At 45.0% G+C, this 22,819-nt stretch overlaps 1 protein-coding gene across 5 annotated transcripts in view; it reads right to left on the bottom strand.

Moving 5' to 3' along the window:
* Csmd2 (CUB and Sushi multiple domains 2) overlaps positions 1–22,819 on the bottom strand; it is a 548,321-nt gene that overhangs the window by 244,120 nt on the left and 281,382 nt on the right. For 4 of the 5 annotated variants that reach the window (XM_046468882.1, XM_046468883.1, XM_046468884.1 and 1 more), the window contains exons 8-10: positions 22,547–22,634; positions 21,721–21,845; positions 12,435–12,556 (exon numbers count right to left, since the gene is read on the bottom strand). The exons of the other annotated variant lie outside the window; for it this stretch is intronic. In XM_046468882.1, the coding sequence (XP_046324838.1) occupies positions 12,435–12,556; positions 21,721–21,845; positions 22,547–22,634 (335 nt within the window). The remainder of the gene's footprint in view (positions 1–12,434; positions 12,557–21,720; positions 21,846–22,546; positions 22,635–22,819) is intronic. 5 annotated transcript variants of the gene reach the window in all.

Here is a 22,819-nt window from a genome sequence, read left to right as displayed (position 1 = left end):
TCATTTAGTGTGAAGGGAGGAGCAGAGGCGGAGGGTCCAGGAGGGAGCTGGTACAGTGTCCAGGAACAGGGAGGGTTTAGGAGGAGCGTGAGCCTGTATTCGTGGAGAACACTGGGGAGGGGACGGAGGGCTGGAGTCTAGACCCTCACAACACCTGCTCTGGGATGGAGTGGACCTTGAGGGACTGCACCTGGGCCCTGGGGAACATTCGCCCTTCCTAAGCTCAGTCCAAGACCAGCCAAAGGACTGGGCTCCAGGCCTGCCGTCCTGCGCCCAAGGTCTGGGTGAGACTGCTGAGGATTCCACAGCTCAGGTGGTTGTTTGGGAAGCCGAGTCCCCGCGGACCTGGACCAAGGCTGTTTTGTCTCATGAGTGTTTTTCTACAACAGCCTCTAACCGGGGGCTCTGCCTCTGGGGCCCATCCTTCACTCTGTTCCCCAAACTCCCAGCGCCTCACTATCCCCTACAGCAGGGACTGGAAATCGTGGCTTTCAGGCCAAATGGGGCTCTCAGCCTGTTTTCACGCGGTCCCTAGAGTTTACATTTTTTTTTTTTTACATTTTTAAAGAGTGAAAAAACAACACCCTGCAACAAAGAACTCATATGGTCCTCAAAGCCTAAAATATTTATTATATAGCTTTTTACAGAAAAGTTTGCTCTCTTCTGCTCTACAGCAATGGTTTTCAGACTGGGTTCCCAGGCACCCCAGGATTTCATAAAGGTGCTTCAGGGACCACCTCAAGTTGGAGAACAAGCAAGAACTGGCAAGGCCCTGCTTCCATCAATATGGCTCCCTTTTGAGACAGTTCACATTGTGGGATTCTTTGACAGACATGTAGTTACTTACTTAATGTTTTTCCCTGTACTTGCTCTTTCCTAGGGGAACCCTGGCTTTCTGGGAGTGTGGCATTGTACTCAGCCAACTTTGTAGCTAAGGATGGATCCGTGACAGAATTCTGAGCAGTAAGACTGAGCTAGTGTGTCCTCAGGACATTCTCCCATCTTTCTCTTTGCTTTTCCTGGAATACAAATGTGAGGCCTGAGATGGGACAGCCTTTTTGTGATCATGAGGAGGAGAATCACATACAAAGAATGATAGAGTGGAAAATACAAGATCCTGGAGCCTGAGGGAACTGCCAAATCAGCCCAGACTGTCTGTCTCTGGATCTTTGGTTTGTGGAGAAAATAAAATACGTGTTGTTTAAACTTCAGGGGAGGAGTTTGGCTTTTCAGAGCTCCTCCCCCAATCCCATGCCAATTCTACCTCCTTCACAGTTCCCCAGAACTCATCTCTGAGCTCCAGAGGGTCGACCTTGGCCCCTTAACCCTCTGCAGGCTAACGCTGTGGTTAGTGGGATTCAGCTCCTGCAGGGGAGGGGACTGGCTTTTCCTGGGTACAACCTAAAGGGTGCCTCCTGCCTGGGGTCGGAGCAGGGCTGGAGAAGGAGCTCCTGGGGGTGGAAGAGGGAGGCCAAGGTGGAGGCTGAAGACTGAAATCTCAGGCGCTCCAAGAAAAGCCTCCCTCCTGGGGTAGGGACTGAGAACTCCCAGAGGTTCTGGAACTTCCGTCAGTGCCTTGGGTTAGTTTCGGTGGTTCTGAAAGCAGTTGACCGTCTCATCCCCGTTTCCTTCACTCCTGATTGAGTGGTTCATCCACCCACCTAGTCATTGCACAGTTAACACGCATTTGCAGGTGCTGGGCTTTGGGGAGACATGGGCAGGCAGGATGAATGGGCCATGGACCTCAGACACCTCACGTGGGAGAGGAGGCCACAGAGGGCCTTAAGTACATGGAAAATCTATGGTATGTGAAGGGCTCCACAGCACGGGCAGGGGGCAAATCTAAGGGGCACAATCTTAGCCAGGAGAGCAGGTAGGTGTGTCTCCAGCAACAGGAAGAGTGTGTGGATGCACCAGGGCCTCGGCCAGGCTGGGGCTGGAGGAACGCCCCCAAGTGAGGTAAAGGGAGACCACTGTGTAAAGGAAAGGAATCAGGTTTAGGAGTTGGGGGAGGCCATTAAAGGGTCCCTCTGGAGCTCCCTAGGCAGGAGGAGCAGGCATCAGCAGCATCCAGGGGAACCTCTCTGATCACCAGCATCTCACACAGGGCTGGCACAGGAGAGAGGTGGGCAAATGTTTGTTGATTGAGTAAGTGAGAGAACAAGTGGACCATTTACACTCATGGCGATCACTTGCCTGGAGAGAGAGCTCTTCCTTGCTCTTTGCAGTCTGCAAAGTGGAGAGAGGCTGGATTCACTCCAGGAGTGAAAAATCCAAATGTTGTTATCTTTGACTTTGAAGTTCAAGGAATGGGCTTTCCTTTCCCTGCTTCTTCGAGGTCCCTCCTTCTGCCCTCCCCTCCTCATTCCCTCCCTCTCTCGGGCCTGTCTTGCCTTCTTTTCTAGCAAGGGTGGACTGACTTTCCTGATCCAATTCAGAGGCTCCTATGCAAATTGAATCACGTGTCTGCAGTTCATACTGAGAAGTTGGAAAATAGAGGCAGATGTGTGCAGGTGGGGGGCCCCCGACACAGGTCTGGGTTTCAGTCCTGACCGCAGAAATGTCAGGAGCTCTTCTGGCTTCGTCCCTGAGGCTGAGCCGAAAGGTCCTCACAAGAGGAGGCCCCAGGACCACGGCCTGACCTCAAACCCAACATGGGTGGAGATGGCACCGGGGCTGCTCCTCCTTCCCCGAGCTCCTCTCTGCAGAGCCTGGTGCTGATGGGGGGAGAAAATAAACAAAACCCCACCCCTGCCTGCAGGGTGCTCCAGGCTGTGGGGGAAATAGATGCTGAACACAGCACAACATGATAGGCAGGCAAACCAAAGGTGCCCAGGAAAGGCTGGAGGACAGAGCAAGGGGCAAGAGCTGGTGGAGTCCAAAGGCTTCTGGGAAGAGGACTGTATCTTCTGGGAGTGGGTAGTGGGGACAGGATTGCCTGGAGGAGAAGGGAAGGCCCGCTGGACAACAGTGCCCAGGCAGAGCTCTTAAAGGGCCAGGCATGCCTATGAACCAGAGTTCAATGTGGCTGAAGCTGGGGCTGCCTGAAGGGAGTTGGGGGCTGGGCCTGGGGGATGGCCTATGTTTTGCTGGAAGGAAGGGACTGTGATTTCTCATGTAAGCCTGGCTGGTCAGGGTCACCAGATGCTCTTTAAAATAAAGCTACCAAGCATTAGCCCCAGACCCCCTGAATCATATCTTTGGGAGAGGATTAGCCTTTAAAGTCTCCCCAGGTATTTTGGCTGATGAGTCAAATTTGGCAGGCAGATATTATATTAATATTAACATCCGATAAATATTGCAAGGACAAAGAGGAGCCCAGCTGCTGGAGGAGGGTGAGCACTGCCCAGGGTCATCCCTATCAAGGGAGAGGAGGGAGGCGGCATGTGCAGGAGGCCAGCATCGTTGCTCTGAGGCTTCTTTTTCCTTTCCTTGAATCCACCAAGCCTCTAGAATGGATTAGGGTGCTTTTATTTTACTGAGTATAGTTAAACTGCGAGCCTTCCTCCCCAGGGTGAACAGGTTTCTGGTTGTGCTCAGCTAAGACGAGGTTCCCACATCAGGTTCTTGACCGTTGTCACATCAGAGCCTCTGCTTTCCTCTCCTGGGGCCCAGGACATTCCCCAGTCCCTTGAGGCACAGCTGGAGGAGGTCCTACAAGGGAGATGGAGTTCCAGGAGGAATCCTCATGTCCACCCAAGTTCAAGTGCCTGAGGTGCATAATCCTTCCTTGATCCTGAGGGGACCAGGGACGTGCGTCCCACTCCACACTCCTGCGGGCAAAGTGCTCAGCCCTGCTCATGACAGCATCACCTCTCCCTGAAAAGGGACCCCTGCATCCTGGACCCCATTTTCTTCTCACTTCCTCCAGAACTTTCCTTCTGTCCGCTTTCTCCCACATTGTCACCATCTCGGTCCCCTTGCTCTCTCTGTTCTCAGCCTGCACACAATTTTATTTCCAATATATCAACAACCTGACATCTTAGACTGTCCTCAAGCTTTCTCTCCATCTCCTCCCTCACATGCTATTGCCCAAATATGTCCAAAGGGCTGTCTATACTCATGGCCTCTGATGCTCACCTCCCACCAGCCTGCTCCCTGTCCAGAGCTATCTGTTGCTAACCCCAGAGCTCCATTCTGAAGGGTCTCCTGCCAAGGCCAAAACCAACAGTCTCTTTCAGTCCTCTTCCATCAAACACATCCTAGTTGCAAATGTCCTGTTTCTGCGTCATATTTTCTTCCTATCTCTCCAACCACTCCTTCTGTTTCTTACACCTATAAGCATGGTTCCCGGATCCATTCTAAATCTTCTTATTCTCTTCATTCTTTCAAAAAAATGTTATCCATTTACTAGGCTACAATTCCTATCCATGTGCTAAAGAGATAATGCCCAAATCTTTCTCTTGAACCCAGATGTATTCAGAGTTTCCACCCAATATATCCAAATGCTATTGGATGAACCACAGATACTTCAGGTAGACCATATTCATTTCCCTTTTGGCCTTGCAAAGCCTGTTTTTCCTTTTGTATTCCCTTTTAAACTCTCCAATTAGTCCAAGCTAGAAGTACTGAGTCATCATTCATTTATTCACTGACTAAATACATACTGAGTGCCTACTGTACGTCAGGCATTGTGTTGGTCCTTTGAGATACAATGTCAAGTTCAACTTCTCCTCCCTCAACCCCTACATCCAATCAGACACCAAGTTGCATTCCATCTCCTCAATCTCTCTCATCTGTTTCTTGCTCCATGTCTGCAAAACCTTGGTGGATGCCTCTATTTTTTCTCCTTGGGTAGCTGGTCTTTCTCCCCTCCTTCCCCAGTATCCTCCTCTAGTTCCCTTCAGTGCTGCCAGAGTAATCTTCTGAAATCTCGAGACTTTCCCACTATTGCTCAGTTAGAAGAGAGGAAGAGGGCATGGCTCTGGTGCTTTCTAGCTCATTCCAGTGCTCCTAATTCCAGTTCTTCCATCTTCTCTGAGACCTTGTTCCATCCAACAGCATAGCAAGGCTACTTAAGTGACTGAGCTCTGGAGCCAGAAAGAGTTGGTTTCAATCTGGCTTTACCAATTCCTGGCTGAGAGCTATGCCTGTTTCCTGACCTTTGACCTCTCCATGATCCAGTTTCCTCATCTCTCAAGTAGGTCTATTAAAAGCAAATTCATTGTGCTATTAAGAGAATGAAATAAAATCATTTACACAGAGGGCTTAGCTCAGTAGTTGGCACAGGGTAGACATTATTCAATAAAAGCTATTACTGTTGTTAACAACAGTCTAACACTTCCAGCTTTAAAAATGTCTGTTTCAAAATAAGACCCAAACATCTTTGTCAGGCAGGCAGGCTCCTGTGATCTGGATCCTGGTGACCCTCCGTCTTTACCTTGATGCCAGCATGTTGAACTACTTTCAGTTCTAAGACACCGTTCCAAACCTCAGGGTCTTTGCCTGCACGTCCACTTTGAGACACTGATTTCCAAGCCCACTCATCCTTCAGGACTATCCTCAAATGTCACCACCTTTCTGAAAACTTCCCTGACCTTCCCGTTAGTGGCTCCTTCCTGGATTTCCCCTAGTACTCTGGATACACTGACATCAGAACTTGCTTGAATTCTATTTTTTATGTACATGCCATCTTCAGTCCTCTATGTGAGATCCTCAGAGGCAGAAGTTGTGCCTGTATTCAGTGAATGAATGAATGAATGCTCATCTCTTAAAACATACTGCCAACTGTTCTTTTCTAGCTGAAAGAGATACCTGGGGTGGGGGTGGCAGGACATGCCCATGTCTCGCGTGTGGACCAGTGCCATCACAGGGTTAGGAACTGCTCCTGCTTCCCCCATTGTATGACCCCTTAGTCTTAGTTTCTACACACTCCTAGTTGCATTGTGGCCTATTGCTCCCCACCTGGTGCCAGGATAGGATGGGGCTCCCTCAGCACTTCCCAAAGACCACCAAGGACCCTTGGAGATGCTGGGAACACTCTTTGCATCTAAGGGAGTATCCTTCAAAGGGATGGGCTTCAGAAGCCCAGGCTGATGTGATGTCTCCAGGAATGTCTGAGAGTGACCAGCAAGGCCACTGACCTCCACACACTGGCCTAGTAGAGGCCTAATTGGAATGAATCAAATTGTTTCTTAGGAAATTCCCAGGCCTTGCCTAGAATTCCCCCAGATCTCATCAATATCAAACAAAGATAAGTGTCTTTGACAATGCCCAAGGAAGAGCCCTCTGGTCAACAATCCAATAACCTCATGGTAGAAAGTCCTTCTTTTGGTCTTGCCTCCACTCTCACCCGGTGTGGCTGAAGCATCCTTCCCCAAGACTAGGTTCACCATGAAATGGTTTAAGAAGAAGTGAGTCCTTTGTAAAATGCTGTGCAGAGGAGATCTGCTTCCAGTGTTTCAGTACTGTGGCCTCGGGCACTTGAACCAAAGGATTTTGAAGTGTTAGGTAAAATTTAGAAAGAGAAAAACATCTTTTTACAAGTTAGTGTTATGGTTTGAATACTACGCTCCCAAAATTGAGATGCCGAAGCCCAAGTTCCCCACCTGACTGCATTTGGAGATGAGGCCTTTGGGGAGGAAGTTGAGGTTAAATGAGGTCAGAGGGGCCAAGTCCTAATGAAAGAGGATTGATATCCTGTGCAGGGAGGAGGAGAAGGCAGAGGGCTTTCTCCACCAGCGCATGGAGGAAAGGCCATGTGAGGGCATGGGAGGAGGCGGCCTCAGCAGAAAACAAATCTACCAGCACCTCGATCCTGACTTCCAGCCTCCAGAAATGGAAGAAAATGAATGTAGTTTAAGTGACTGCCCGGCTGGGGTGTCCTGTTACAGCAGTCTGAGCAGACTCACCTCAGGAGGAATTCTGGGAGCCCACCGCACAGGGAGGGTAGGGACCCAAGGTGGAACTCGGAGCATGAGGTCGGCTTTGGCCTTGAGTGCATGATAAAAAGCTGGTGAATTCATCTATCAAAATGAATTCTACTGTCATGTACAACTAAAAAGATTCAATCAATAAAAAAGGAGAGTGAAATTAAAAAAATAAAAATCTGATGAAGCACCACTTTGGTTTTCTTGGATTCATGGAGAAGAAGGGACAGGAGCCAAAGGCCAGGGCCTTCAGGGTACAGATTCTATTAAGACACACCTGCATAGGATGGGGGGGGAGGGGGGGGACTAGGAACAAGCCTGTCTGCCTTCTCTCACACGTCCCTACCACTCTCTGGGAAGACCTGGAGGCTCCTTCTCCGTTGACAGGGAAAGGAGAGAAAATAGAAAACTTCTGCTGAGAATCCATAACTGCCCCTGGTTGGCAGCCTCTATGTTACTTGGGGGGTTTAAAACCCTCATGCTGAGAACTCGGTCTGCAGGGGTTTCTGTCTAGTGATGACCTCAGCACGAGGCAGAAGAAAATGCAGACCTCCTCTGCAAGAAACCACCTTCTACTCAGGTCACAAAGGATTTCCAAAGAGCTAGTTGATGATTCTAGTCACACAGTTACCCAATAAAATTACCCAATAAAAAAGGAAACAGGGTTCTGGGAGAACCATGAAAGGGCAGAAGAGACCACAGAATCGAACTTGCAAAGATCTCAGATATTAGAATTAACACACATAGGATATAAAATAAATAGGTTTAATATATTTAAAGAAGAAGGATCCATACATATCAGTAAGAATTGAAAGACTGTAAAATACGATTTTCTTATTTTAAATGTTTTCCTGTGGATTTTTTGATTATATAGATCTATTTTTAAATTATATATTTCTACCATTGTCATATAATAAAAAGATTTTTTCAAAAAATTAAAAAAAGAGAACATTTGAAAAAAACAAACAACCAAATAGGATTTCATAAAATGAAAATTCTAATATTTTGAAATTAAACTAAATCTCAAGTGGGTGAATTTAACAGAGGTTAGATACAGTAGATCAGAGAATAAGTAAATGGAATGAGAGGGAGAAAGTATGAGAGAAGTTAATAAATAAAAACATATAGAGTGAGAAGGATGCATTTATCTTGTCAGACTTCTGGAAGAAGAAAAGAAAACATAAAGGAGAAACAACAGTTGGAAAAATGATGGCTAAATATTTTCCTGAGCTGATAAAAGACATAAACTATGGATTCAAGAAGCTTAATGAATTGAAGCAGGATGCTGAAAACTTATACTTCAACAAATTGGAAAACCTAGAGGAAATGAATATATTTCTAGACAGATATGATCTGCCAAAATTGAATCAAGAGGATGTAGGAAACCTAAACAGCCTCATCATTAGCAACCAGATAGAAGCAGTAATAAAAAGCCTTCCAACAAAGAAAAGCCAAGGACTAGATGGATTCCCAGCTGAAGTCTATCAGACCTTTAAAGAAGAATTAACACTAATGTTCCTCAAAATTATTCCATGAAATAGAAAGGGATGGAACACTTCCAAATTCATTCTATGAATTCAGGCAGGTGAATACAAAAATACTCACACATAGACATGACAGTGAAACTGCAAAACACGAAAGACAAGAAACACATCATAAAAGCAGCCAGAAAGATGTCAAACAAAGGAACAACAATCAATGGAAAGCAGCAACGGAAGCTCGAAGGCACTGGGACAATATCTCCATGTGCACGAGCACGTGAGGGTCTCCTGAAAATCAAATGTACATGGAGGGCCCGTGTTCTTTCAAGAATAGGGGGAAAGGGGTATTGGAAAATAAGAAGAACTAAAAAAGTTCACTATGAACAGAAAAAATGAATTCTAAAGCAGGCACCTTGAGCAGAAAGTAATTCCAAAGGGAAGAACTGATATGCAAGAAAGAATGGTGAATGAAGAAATAGTAATATCTCTAGGGTGTTTTAGGGTAACTCTTAAAGAACAGAAACAATTCTATAATTTAAATGGTCTCAATTCTCTAGTTAGAAAGATAAATTATTAGACTAGAATTTTAAAAATACAGTTATATGAAAAACATATAAAGCCTAAGTAAGCAGAGGTTGACAGTAAGAAAATGGAAAAGATTTATTAGACAAAGACGGAAAGAAAGCATATCTAAGAGCTGAGGGTGGGGAAAGCTTTAAGGTCAAGGGCATCACTACAGATAAAGAGTTATTACATTGTTATTTTAAAACTGTTCAATTCTCCAGGAAGATAATTCTTAACTTGTATGCTTTAATGACACAGTTTTGAAATTATGTAGCAAAAAATTGACAAATTCAAAGAATTACAGACAAATCCACTATGGGAAGATTTTAATTTTCCTTCTTTTGCAGTGGATTGATCAAGAAAACAAACAAAAATATCAATGAGACTATAAAAGACATAAACATTATTAACATTCTTGATGTAATGGACATGTTAGAAGAAAAAACTGTCATTTAATTTTTCAATTACATATAGAATAAATGTGAAAAAATCATTTCTCAATTCAAAAAGCACATCTTAACAAATTTCAGATGATTCAAAAACAGACAAGTTTCTCTAAACACAAGTTTTATAAATAGTAACAAAAAGCTAGAAAAACCTTGTTTGGAAATTAGGAAATACTTCTCAATGATTGAAAGATGACACAATAATAGAAATTGGAAAATACTCAGAACTAAACTATTATAGAACTGCAGGCATTGAAAATTTTGTAGGAAGGTAACCAAACTTGGTTTGGGAAGGGAATTTATAGCCTTAGATACTTAAATAAGAGTGAAAAACATAATGACTGAATGGATAAAAAAAAAAGTGGCATTTATACACCATGGAGTATTACGCAGCACTAAAAAATGACAAAATCATAGAATTTGCAGGGAAATGGATGGCACTAGAGCAGATTATGCTTAGTGAAGCTAGCCAATCCCTAAAAAACAAATACCAAATGTCTTCTTTGATATGAGAGCAACTAAGAACAGAGCAGGGAGGAAGAGCAGGAAGAAAAGATTAACATTAAACAGATACATGAGGTGGGATGGAAAGGGAGAGAAAAGGGAAATTGCATGGTAATGGAGGGAGACCCTCATGGTTATACAAAATTACATATAAGAGGTTGTGAGGGGAATGGGAAAATAAACAAGGAGAGATATGAATTACAGTGGATGGGGTAGAGAGAGAAGATGGGAGGGGAGGGAGGGGGGATGGTAGAGGATAGGAAAGGTAGCAGAATACAACAGTTACTAATAGGGCATTATGTAAAAATGTGGATGTGTAACCGATGTGATTCTGCAATCTGTATTTGGGGTAAAATTGGGAGTTCATAACCAACTTGAATCTAATGTATGAAATATGATATGTCAAGAGCTTTATAATGTTTTGAACAACCAATAAAAAAAATTAAAAAAAAAAACATAATGACTTATGCATCAAAATTAAAATGCTAGATAAAGAACAACAGAATACAATTGAAGGAAGGAAATAATCGAGAGCAGAAATTGATACAATAGAAAATAAATATATTAAAAGGAGTATTGATAAAATCAAATTTGGTTCTTTGAAAAAACTAACAAAGATAAAACTTCCTGGAATATTGATTTAAGAAATAAGCAAAATAGGAATGAAAAAGGAAACAGAAACACAATAACAGGGATCAGAAATATAATGAGGTGGACACACAACTTTATAGCCAATAAATTTGAAATATTAAATGTTAAATTAATATTTAAAATGGCCTCAAGAAACAAACACACAGATGACCTAAATAATTCCTTAGTAATTATATGTATCAAATCTATAGTCTAAAATCTTCCAACGAAGAAAACATCAGGCCCAGAAAGTTTTCTGAATAATCCTGCCAAACTTTCAAGGCAACAGTCATATCAATTTTCTACTAAAAGCCCAAGGGACAGAAAGAGAAGAAATATTTTCCATGCCATTTTATGGAACTCATATTATTTTGGTACAATGGTAATGTGAAAACAAACAAAGAAAACCCTACCAATCTCACTAACAAAAACAAATTATTAGATAAAATGTTAGCAAATTAAATAATGTCACCTACACAAATGCCAGTACGAAATGACCAAGTTAGGTTTATTCTAGGTCTGTCAGGTTGGTTTAACAGGAAAGCCGACCAGTGTAATTCCTTACACTAGGAGAATAAAAAAGAAAAATCAATGATTGTGTCAATAGATACAGAAAAATAGCTTGATAAAATTTAACATCCTTTCTCAATAACAGTTTGCTCTGAGCAAACTAGGATTAGAAAGGAACTTCCCCAATTCCAAAAGGAGTATCTGGAAATTAAAAACAAACTTCAGCAAACATCATATCTAATGGCAGAGAAATAAAAAAAAAATTCTATTTAACATCAAACAGTGACAAAATTGCCCACCATCATCACAATGATTCATTATTATATGGAAGGTTCTAGTCAGATCAATGAGGCAAGAAAAATAATAATTAAAAAAGGGCAGAAGGACTCAAAGGGAAGAAATAATGTCATCATTCTCTGGAGATGATGACCATTTATGTAGAAAACCCCCAAGAATGTATCCAGATAAATGATTACAACAAGTTACTCTATATAAAAATCAAAGTACAAAAATCAATTGCATTTCTAATACCAACAAGAAACAGGTAGAAAATGCAATTTAAAAGGTATGTCTTTTAATATAGTTAGGAGTATCTATACTAACAAACAGAAGACAATTAGGAGTTAATGTGTTAAAAAATGTATAATATCTATGATGGAAATAAAAATAAAAGCACACAAGTTTATTGAAAGCTGTTAAAGAAACCCTAAGCAAACAGATATACTATACTCAGGTACTAGAAGACTCAGTATCGAAAGACAGCAATTCTCCCGTTGGTCTGCAGTTTTGATATAATTAAAAGAAAGATTCACCCAGGTTGTTGTGGACCTTGGTAAGATGTAAAAATTTATAAAAGAGAGCAGAAGACCCAGGAAAAAAAAAAAAGGTAAACGGGAAATAAACATATGAAAAGATGCATACAGCAGTGATAAACTACACACAAAATAGATGGATTTCGACTGAAGTTGGTTAGCACACAGTACATACAAGTGATCATGTTTATATGGATCAAATGCTGGCATGCAAAACAATCCATTTAGGGACATTCACTTAAGTGCTAAGTATGAAAAAAAAGCAAAGGAATAATCAACACACAGATGAGGCAGTGCTTACCTCCAAGGGAGCAGGGAAGGGGCTGGGATTGGTGACAGTCAGGTGTCACTAAGGTGACTGTGACTTTCCCCCCCTTAAGCTGGGAGATGGCTATGCAGGCATTTGTTGTGTGATATTATTTATATCTTGTTTATATTTTATGAATGATTTTATTTATTCAATACGTAGTGAAAAAAAATAAACAAACAAGTTTAAAGGAATTGTTTGCAGAGAAGTTACACCACCAGGCTCTGTGTTTGAAATCCCTCGTAGACCAACTGTCCCTGACTTGGCGCTGCCCACAGGACCCCCCACCCACCCCACCCCAAGAGCCTTACCTTGGCGGGGTTGAGGGCTGTGATGATCCACACGCAGTGCGCGTTGTTGTCATATTGAATGGGGAAATTGGGGGAGGTGATGATGCCTGAGGGGCCTCGAAGGTGGGCATCACACATGCGGGCTGCGGAGAGAAGACGGGAGACAGGCCTCTTCAGTTTAGACTAGGTCTAGTCCCCCTTCCCGCCTCCCACTTCCAGCCCAGAAGAGACCCAATCTCTATAGTCCCACTCCAGAAATAACCTGCTTCCTGCATCCTTCCCTGATAGCTCTCAGCAGGCTCAACAGGGGATCACAGTCTCTGGAGCACTGGGGTAGGGGCGGGCAGGCCCCAGAAGCCTTGTCCTGCTGCTCTGCAGGCAAAGATGCATTTCCAAGGCAGGTTAAGTTCCCTGAAGCTCCTGCCCACATCCTTGACTCCACTGAGATCAAGCAGCTCATCTTCAGCAGGAGGGTGCAGACGTGTTGCCCTCAGCTGGTTGGGTGAGGGCACCTATGGACCTGCCTCTGTTCACCTGGCTGTTTCCCTATTTTCATTCGAGTTCTCCAAACAGTTAGTGCTTTACTCTGGACCCAAGTCTGTTTACCCAAGAGTCTGACCCCTGCCAGGTCCTGCCAGCCCTCAATCCCTCCATCTACAAAACTACAGGCCTCCTGAACTAGAATCTCAGGATGTCCTTGTCAAGGCCACTCCACTAGATCTCAAAAGGCCTGTGCCCAAGGACTCTGCCAAGGTCCCTGACTCAGCCCAGTGCTGGGCACCAGAGTGACTTCAGTGCCAACCAAGTAGTTTCCAAATCCTTCCCCACACTCAGCCCAGGCCCGAAACACGCTTTTGCCAGGAAGTGTAAAGATTCAAGGTGAATTAAAAGAAGTGCTCTCCTCAAGTAGATATAAAGTGTTATCAATCACAGCTTAATCTAATTAAGCTCTTTAAAATAGCTTCTAAACTAATTAGATTAAGTAGTGATTGATCACAGTTAAGGTACGACATTGTATCTAGGTGTTTGCTTTCTTTAAAAACGTGCGCCCGAGTCCCGGCCACTTCATTCTTCAACGTTAGCGTGCTGCTATTTTAATAAAGGGCCCTAGGAACCTGCTTTGTGGCTGCCCACATGGCAATTTATCCTAATTGTGGGCAAAGTGCCTAACAGGAAAGAAAGAGTGAGCAAACTCAACAGGCCTAAGTATATAAAATGAAAGTGGTGTCAAACCTGGTTTCCACTGACGAGCCCAAATGTCCTGGAGCTCCTCTCCACGCTGGGACAGGGCCATGATAAACCTTTCCCGGGAAACCCTTCCCAGGGTCTGGGAGCAGGTTGCATGGCTCCCAGACGTAATGAATCTCTTCCCGTCTCATGTACTCATTCACTCCAACATTTATTAAGTGCTTATTACGGTCCAGCCAGAACATGGGGAGAGAAAAATGCCCGACACCATTTCTCCTCTCTAAAGGGCCAGAGAAAATGTGGGAAGCAGGCATGGGAACGTCTACGATAGAGCCGAGCAAGAGCTGCAACAGGGTTGTCTGCAAGGGGCTTGGGTAGGAATCGCTCCCTCCTCCCTGTAGCTCAGTCCCTGTGCAAGCCCCTCCTTCCAGCGGCTCAACCTGTCCTGCACCTGGGGGATCCCCTGCTCCCCTGGGAGGAGCTCAGATATTGACTGAATCGAGTTTTGACCCACACCCCTTCCCTAGTTTCCCTCACGGGTCTCTGATTTCTCCTTTAATCACATGCTGAGAAACTTAGATGCACAGATGGTACTTGATGCCCCCGGGGCCCCAGGACAGGGTGGCATGGTGGAGAAGAGGTGAGCCTTTGGGGCTTACCAATGTCCCAGGTCTAAGTCCATTTGCTGGTTGGTTAAACCTGGGTAAATTAGAAAACCTTTCTGATTTTGCTTCATCTGTGAGTGATAACAACTCACGGAGAGGAGGTGAAGATGAAATTATATGAGATGATGGACGTGAAGGCTCTGCCCAGAGCCTAGGACATTGTTAGTATTGAACAATGGGGACCAGGACTACCAGATCAATGCCATGCTTATCCCTTTCTCTATGCCTAAGATTTCTCTCAAGGCTAAGGAGCTTTTTTTCCTGCCTCTCCTGAAGTTTCTTTATATAGGCTTTTTCCTTTGACTGCACTTGAGACTGACAACATCATTAAACCAGTTAGAATAAGATAATGAAAACCCAAACCACGATCCCATCCCATGGCTGCAGAGAGGACCTGCGGATTCAGAACTCTAGTCCTGCAGAGAATCCTTATAAATCTCCGCCAGCACCATCTTCCACCTCTTCTGGAAAATCAGATCTGGTTGCCAAAACCCTCAGCTTCAGACTCAATTTATCCTGCACTTGTTTCCAAGAATTAGATGCTGTTTGCAGTCTGTTGAAATATGCTGGAGGTAATTAGAGAGAACAGGTCAAAAAGGCATTTCCCACTTTAAGGGCTTGGAGGGGCTTAATTAAAATATTACAATCTGCAGTTAGCACGAGGCACCTTAAAATAGGCTCTGAATAGAGCTTTAGCTACTTTTTTCCCTTCACTGTTCGGGCAGACAGTCTTCCCCCTGAGCAGCCAGCTCCTGGGATCCCACCAGCAGGTGGAAAAGCTCCTTACCGGGACCCAGATGGGCTGGCAAAATGGTAGGTACTCAGACAATGTCTGAATCAATGAGTGAACGTCTCTTTGTGTTTCTCTGTTTGCCTTTTCCTATTGAAGCCTCCTCTGAGTAGCTTTCAGGAGAGACTTCTGGGCTCTGCGCCCCTCCCCCTCTTCCTCTGGTCATCACTGTGCCATATAGTGGGAGAGACCACTGCACCCGCGGTCAGCGCTGGCACTGGAGAAGGGAACTGCTTGCTCCCAGAGGCGCAGGAGTCCCTCTAGCCTCCTAGATTTCCTCCCCATCATGCTCCTCCTGGCACCATCTGCCTTCCCTTGCTTCTCCTACCACTGATCTTCCTCCTGCCTTGTCCACTGTCCCCTGGAACCATCTCCCCACCACCCCCAAGGTGGAAAAACCCCTTGGGGTGTTGTGGCTGCACCATTTTTCAGAACCTCCTGCCCCAACTCAGGCCCTGACGGCATCCCACCCCTCTCCCCAGGCCACTGTTTCCTCTGCAGCCCTCTGGCTGGAGGTTGCGTCCCTCCCACCTACTAAGCTGCTGGTGGTTCATTTTGGAAATGATTGCTAAGCCCCAGAGTTCACTTTTGACCCATCAAGACCTCTGCTATGTTGACACCAATGTCTTCCCTCTGCTCACCAGCCCCCTCCTTCTGCGTGCACCCAGCTTATACCCCATGGTCCCCCATTATGGTCATTTCCTTGTCACCCTCCTAAGTCCCTTGCCCTCTTCCCTTTCATCAGTTGCCTGGAAGCCATTGGTTGGGTTAAGTCTCTCTGCCTGCATTCTCTATACCTGCCCCTACATGGTTGAGATTTGCTGGGAAAAAAAAATCACAAAAGAAAGAAGATTGATGTCATTATAAATTCATGATTTCCCATTGCAAAGAAAACTAGGTCTCGCCCAGCAGTCCTGCCATTTAGCTCTTGAGCTCACTTCCATCCTGCTCAAAGACCCTTTCATGCCTCTGACAGGCCCCTGGGCCTCTCCCCTTCCTTTCCCCTCCCTTGCTCTGGGCTGGTGGTCTTGCCTCCTCCCCTTTGAAGGAAACAGAAGCATTTAGCAGGCATATCCTTGCTCCCACTCCTGAAGTGTGCAGTTCTGTCTCTTGATGTGTTCATTTCCTTTCTTCTCCTGTCCTAACAGAGGGGTGGTCCCTTCTTATAGAGGACATTCCTTTTCATGACATCCCGTACCCTGCCTTCTCTGGTCATACCAGGACCCCACTGCCCGGGCCATCAGGTAAGTTTCACTCTCAGCGCTTCAACTCAACCTCCCATTCCTTCCTCCATTGTCTAAGCTCCCGGCAGTGACTTTGGTCTCTATGCACCTGTTGTCCTCGATCCCGGGGCGCTGTAGCCTTCTTGCCCCCACCTTTCTCCCCTTTTCTTGACCCCCTCTGACCCTTCTTCCACTGCCCAGTCTGACCTCAAAACCACTCACCAATGCCTTTAGTTCCCTCTGCACTCTCCCGTGTGCTTGGGGAAATGCCTGCCTTGTATCAATTCTACCATCCACTTTTGTATTCCTGATTCCAGAGGCCACAGGAGCCTCCAGGAGAACTGTGGCATTACCCCAAATTCATGGTTTGCCACCATAATTGAAGCTCCAAATCACTCTTCTCCCTTTGGTTTCCTGGCCAATTATCTGCAAAGACAACTTCAAACATTCCCCACCTGCTCAAGCCAGATACCCATCTGGTCACTTTTCAGCTGTTATTATGCTTGACCTCTCTGGAGTATGTTGATCCCATGGACCCTCCTTTGGCTTCAAGGATGCCTCTTTGGTTTTCTCCTGTCTCTCTGACTCACCCTCCTTGAGTTCCTGCTCCATTAACTCCTTCAAAGAAGTTGCCTAAATCTGGGTGATGGGTATATGGGAGTTTCTTTGCACCTTAAATGAAACTTTTCTATAAGTTTACAATTATATTAAAATAAAAAGTTACCCCCAGTGTGGGGAGGTGGTGGTGGAAGGACAGTTATTCTGTATGGTCCAACCAACACTCTGAAGGATGGGCAGGAACAATTTTCAAGTGGAAGAAGCCTAGAACCTCTGGAGTCTGGGTTTGAAACTCAGATCAACTGATGATTGGCTTTGTGCCCTTGGGTAAGTTGCTGAGCAGCTAAACGTGAAATATGGTTATTGCTACTTCCTCATAAAGAAATTATGAAAAATGCCTAGTGCCAGGCTTTCGACAAGTATAATAGCTTAATAAATGGGAGCTTTGTCATTAGCATGTATAGGTAAGGGATTCGGGGACATTCTTAGGGCTGGAGCATTGGGACATACAAGAGAGAGGGGACAGAAAAGGAGAGGAGAGAAAAGAGCAGAGAAGAGAGAAGAAAGAGGAAACTAGACAGTGTTCAAGGGGAGGCTCAGGAGGCTGGTCCAGCGAAGGCCACCAGGAAGGAAGAGCAGACCTGTCATTATCAATGGCATTGGATTCGGCCTGGCCTGCGTACTATTTCCCACATTTCACCCATTTTACAGGTAAGTGAAACAATTCTGGGCATGTCAGTGATTTCCCTTATGCTGTATGGTTTGTCAGTAATGAAGCTGGAACTTGAACTTTGGTCTCTGAAGTCCCAAGACTGGTATTCTATCCACCAAAAAGGATGTATTTTGAACAAATGTGCGCACACACACACACACACACACACAGAGATTTAGCCACAAAGAAAAAATAATATATGGTTTTCTGTTAATGATTGACTTTATGAATCAGTATTTACAGGTGAATCAGTATCTCGCCTGGGGCTGTTTCATCAACACTGACTTGTGGTCGAGAGAAGCCAGGTCTTAGGGGCTGGGGTATGGCTCAGTGGCAGAGCACTTGCCTAGTATGCTGCGTTTGAACCCCAGCACTTGGGGGAAAAAAAAGAAAGAAAGAAACCAGGTTGCTGTGTTGTTAATTTGATCCTGTTCTTTATATCAGTGGATTAAAAACAGTGTTTCCCAGAGCCCCAGGGTTGGACACTGCTGAGAGTGGCCAGGGAAGAGCCCCTCCAAATTTCCCACCCTATTTCAATCAGAGAAACTCTAGTTGTATCTGTTTTACTTGTTGCAAAGTTTATTTTGAAGTATTTGGCCCCCCATGAAAGCCCTGTGCCATACTACCCTGCCTCTATCTGGGGCTGCCCGGAATTAGTTTACCGGTTCTCTGTGTTGCCCTCAATCTCCTTTGCATGATCAAAGATTTCTAGGAGTCAAAAATTAGAAGTTTATTTCTTCTGATGGGGGGGGGGGAGAAAAGAAAGGACTGTGAATACCTAATTTCAAATTCCAAAATGAGGGCACAGTTCCATATTGTTCATTCATTTCAATCTCTGATTCATCCAGGTGGCCCTCAAACATTTATTGAGAACCTATTATTTGCCAGGCCCTGTGTTTTAGTAGAATTAATTGTGTGGAAAAAAATGAATATTTAAAACCAAATCATATTTTAAATGCATTAGAGGGAAAATAATACCACTTTGTATGGTGGCCAATGCTTTTTAGAATATGATCTTTTGGTAACCTGCTTCTCAGCAGAGCTTCTTATAATTGAAAGATTATTGTCCTTTTTATTCTTAAACTGGGCTTCACCAAAACTCTTCTAAAAATCATAATTAGAGTAGCAATTCCAATTAATAAAAAAAAAAGTGGTTTTAAAAGAAAACCTTAAAGACTTCCAAAATAAAGAGACCTTAGAATTTAATATTCATTTCAGCCCTTGGCCTGAGCTGGCAGGGAAGCCCAGGACAGATCAGTCAAGCACAAAGTGAGGAGCCTTGGCCTTCTCTCTGTCTCCCTTACAATGGCCCATGGAAGAGGAGCAGAAGAGGGAGAAGAAGCAAGGGGTGAGCCTGAGCCCCCTGCCCCCCCTGGCAGCTGGGGCTTGCCACTTTCTGCAATGTAACTTTTTTAAACTTCAGAATTGGTAGACAGGGGAGGTTTTCTTTTCTGCATCCACAAGCAAGGGCCCTGTGGTTAAAAAGGACAAACTCGCCCAGGGCCAGCCAGATAATAGGCGGCAGAGTTGTGATCTAGATCAAAGTCCGAGTGACTTCCAAACCATGTGGTTGCATTAAGATTGAACAAGACAGCGGCTCTTGAAAACATGCACAGCCGCACGTGGCTGAGGTTTGCTCTGGGACTTGAGGAAGCTGAATACCAACAGTGCCCAGAAGGTACACGAGCCAGAGTATGCAGCACATTGGCACCGCTTCTTAAAGAGCATTGTCAAGACCACTGCCTCATCTTGTTCCCCAAGTAATGCCCTCAAGAAATGTTTGAATGTCACTGACATTTTGCAGGGTGAAAAAAAAGATTTAGAGAGGTGAAGAAACTGTCTCAAGGACACCAAGTAAAAAAGTGATGAGAGTTGGATTCGAACCACGACTCCCACCACCTCTGTTTCACAGCAGCAGGGGACAGAATGAGATTACAGATGTGATAAAGGTTAGCCCAACAGTTGGTGAAAGCATAGCAGAGAATTCAGCCCGCTGGGTCCAAATCACTGGAGATGGCTTGGATGAGCCACATTTTTGGAGAAAAAGATGAGCATGTTACCCCACCAGGAACTTCCTCACCACTAGCCTTTCTCCACCCTTGGCATGTTCGTGTAAACAGCCATCATCAAGAACAAAGTTCCTCCCAGGGAAAGGTCTTGGTGAGACATCAGATCCCAGCACTGCCTGAAGGCACTCTGGTTCTGGCTTCTCGAAAGGGATTTTGGAAGAACAGATTGGCCATGCGTCCCTTGGTCCTCAGACAGGCTCATTCTCTGCCTCTCCACAGAGCTGGTGCCCTGGCTGTGCAGTTGGAGGGATGTGCTCTGCAGTTACGCGTTCATCCCATCACTCATTCAACAAGTGCTATGAAGCACCTATTGGGTGCCAGGCCCTATTGGAAGTGATGCATGAAGCAGAAGTCCTTGTCCCATAGAGCTCATGCTCTAGCACGAGGGTATTAATTTCCTCTAGCACCTGCCAATTCATCAAGTATTTACAAAACTACAAACCATTTGCTCTTCACACAAAACACAAGAAGCGCTAGGTTGGTATAATTAGCTATGCTTATAGGTGAAAAAATAGGGCCCGGGCAGGGCTCAGTGGTAGAGCATGTGCCTGGCATGTGCGAGGCCCTGGGCTTGATCCCCAGCACCACTAAACTAAAACAAACAAACAAACAAACAAACAATGGTCATAGGCCCACAGGAAATAGGTAATTGCCCAGTTAGTTGGCCCATAAGTCCCAAGTCATACATAGTACATTTGTTGATTGATTTAAATTTTTATATGTGTTCCACATCTGGGATGATGGAACAGAATAGGTTAGAGTTATACTAAATTTTTTTGTTGTTATTTGATTTTTCAAAATAATATATATACCTTTGAAATAATATACCTGAAAGTCATGGAAACGCAGAACACATAATAAACCGGGGATCATGGCCATCTCAGAGAAGAGTGAAAAAGAATAAACCTAAGACTTATTTAAAGATTTTCATGGCCCTCTTCCAGATTTCTTATCATCACATTAAAAAAGAAAGGGTTTAGATGGTGGAATGTGATGGACATCATTATCCAAAGTACATGTATGAAGACACGAATTGGTTTCTTCATACATGTACTTCATACATGTATACAACCAGAGATATGAAAAATTGTGCTGTATATGTGTAATAAGAATTGTAATGCATTCTGCTGTCATTTATTTTTTTAAAAAATTAAAAAAAAAAACAGAAAGGGACTGATTTTCAGCTGCAACCTTGCCTCTTCCTTGGTGTAAGAAGGATCTGCTTTCTCTCCTGGACCTCTCTTACCCTATGTGAATTTCATCCTGATGCTTGTGTCTAGAGAGAGGCAAAGAATCTCCTTAGGTCAGAAGGATCCAGGATGTAACTTTTCAGCGGGCAAAAGACCTTCTCTCCCAAAGGGGCACCGAAATGAGCCCTGTTGACTTTTTAAGGCCATCTAAGAGCCCAGTGCTCAGGAGCCCCCTTTGAGGGCATCCTGGGGAATGAGGTCAGGGGCTTCCTTACCAAAGCAGCAGTGTGCTCCTGCTCCAATAAAGGCCTCCACTCAGGTCTGATGTTTTAAGATTACTTGTGGGGGGGAAGGGTGCCAGGCCAGGTTACCTTTGGTTTGTGTGATACCTGGACATGTGGGTGGCAGTGCCCTCTAGAACAAGATGCCCAGGTATGGGGCTAGAGGAAGCCCAGAGAGAAGCCTTTGGATCCAATGGTCCATTCCATTTAAGTAGAGCTAAAAACATCATTTCAGATGTTCTGGGTCCACCATGTAGGTAAATAAACAAGGTCACAGGAACAGAGGGCTCTAGTGTGTATGTGTTACAATGGAGGACTCCAGGGGACAGGATAAGGGCTGATGTCCTTCCCTAGCTAGTTGTGGTTGTGATGTCTTAGTGCAGTGAGCTAGCAATCTGCTACATAAGTGCATCCCTCCTTCAACGGTAATGTCCTCTGTTTGTCCCGATCCTAGTAGGCCTTGATACAGAGAGGCTGCTGGATAAATATGGTCATTGGCAAATCAACGCAGGACTGAAAGCCCCAGGAGCAGAAGGATGAGAGCCTGGGTCTCAGGAGCTGGAAGCTGGGCCTCGTCCTCCATTCCCAGCCCCTCTTTCTGGGTGGCCTCCCTTCCCCAGGGCGCCCTCACCTCGGCAGACGGGCCTGTGGTCGCTCCAGGCCGCAAACATGTCGCTCACTTTCATACAGGTGATCCGCTTGGACCCTTGCAGGTCATAGCCCTCGTTGCAGGTGAACTGGACGCTGGATCCTAACCTGGGAGACAAGGTGTGTCCGTGAGCTCAGTGCCTGGGCCTGCCAAGCCCTGCCCCCAAGTCCTTCCTGTCAATCAAGTCCCCCAAGCAACTTCTGGCCCCAAGTTCCTTCTCCTTCTGGCCTTTAATCTCTGCTCTACTGTTTATTACTTAAAATCTCCAATGGAAGGAATATCCGCTCTTCATCTTTTTTTGGATCATTAAATGGTTTTAGGATTGAGTTAAAAGGTGACTTTATGAGCGAAACAGCCATCCTCTGAGATAAGTACCAATTAGGGCAGCAAAGAGTAGGGGGATGATACCCATACGCTGTAATGGAAACGGAGCACTATGGGAACATAACTTGATAGTTTGAAATTTTGCAAAATGCACTATCTCAGGGACCTGGGGTCTCCTAGATGATTGCAGGTATGAATTGTCTGCTGGCTTATCATTCCTGAGAATGGTGGTCTTTTGTACCCTGGCTACATAAGCTTTCTGGACAGCATTGACCATTGACAACCTCCACTGGCCATAAGACATGGCTTCTACAGACTGGACCAGGAGAGAAGGTCAAAGGCCACGGCTTTTTCTCCCACAAGTGCCAGTTCCCTCATCCATGCCTTCCTCTTCATTCCACCTCCAGGAAGGCCAGGCCTCATCTCCCCGCAACCAGGCCACCCCACCCTTCTTGCAATCAGAAAGTTCCCCAGTGGATCTTACCTGAAATCCGAGCCTAGTCTTTTGCCCCTTTCAGGTATGCCAGGGTCTGGACACATATTATGTCCTTGGGACACACCAACCTGAGTTACTACAAGGCAAAAAAACAGTACATACAGAGTGGATAGTCACAGAAAGGCACCATCTGGGGCAGTGTCTCAGGGTGGGGGGTGAAGGCAGAGACAGAATGAAGCCCTGCTCTGTGGGGCCCTGTCAGGTGGCTGGGGTCTCTTGGGCTGGGCTTTCCTGAGTGAGTAAGGTAGGGATCTGCTTTTG

This window comes from Marmota monax, unplaced genomic scaffold (assembly GCF_021218885.2).
Source record: "Marmota monax isolate L192 unplaced genomic scaffold, Marmota_monax_Labrador192_F-V1.1 WCK01_AAM20220418_F8-fsc00008, whole genome shotgun sequence".
Classification (NCBI taxonomy): domain Eukaryota; kingdom Metazoa; phylum Chordata; class Mammalia; order Rodentia; family Sciuridae; genus Marmota; species Marmota monax.
This window is presented reverse-complemented; position numbering and strand designations above follow the sequence as displayed.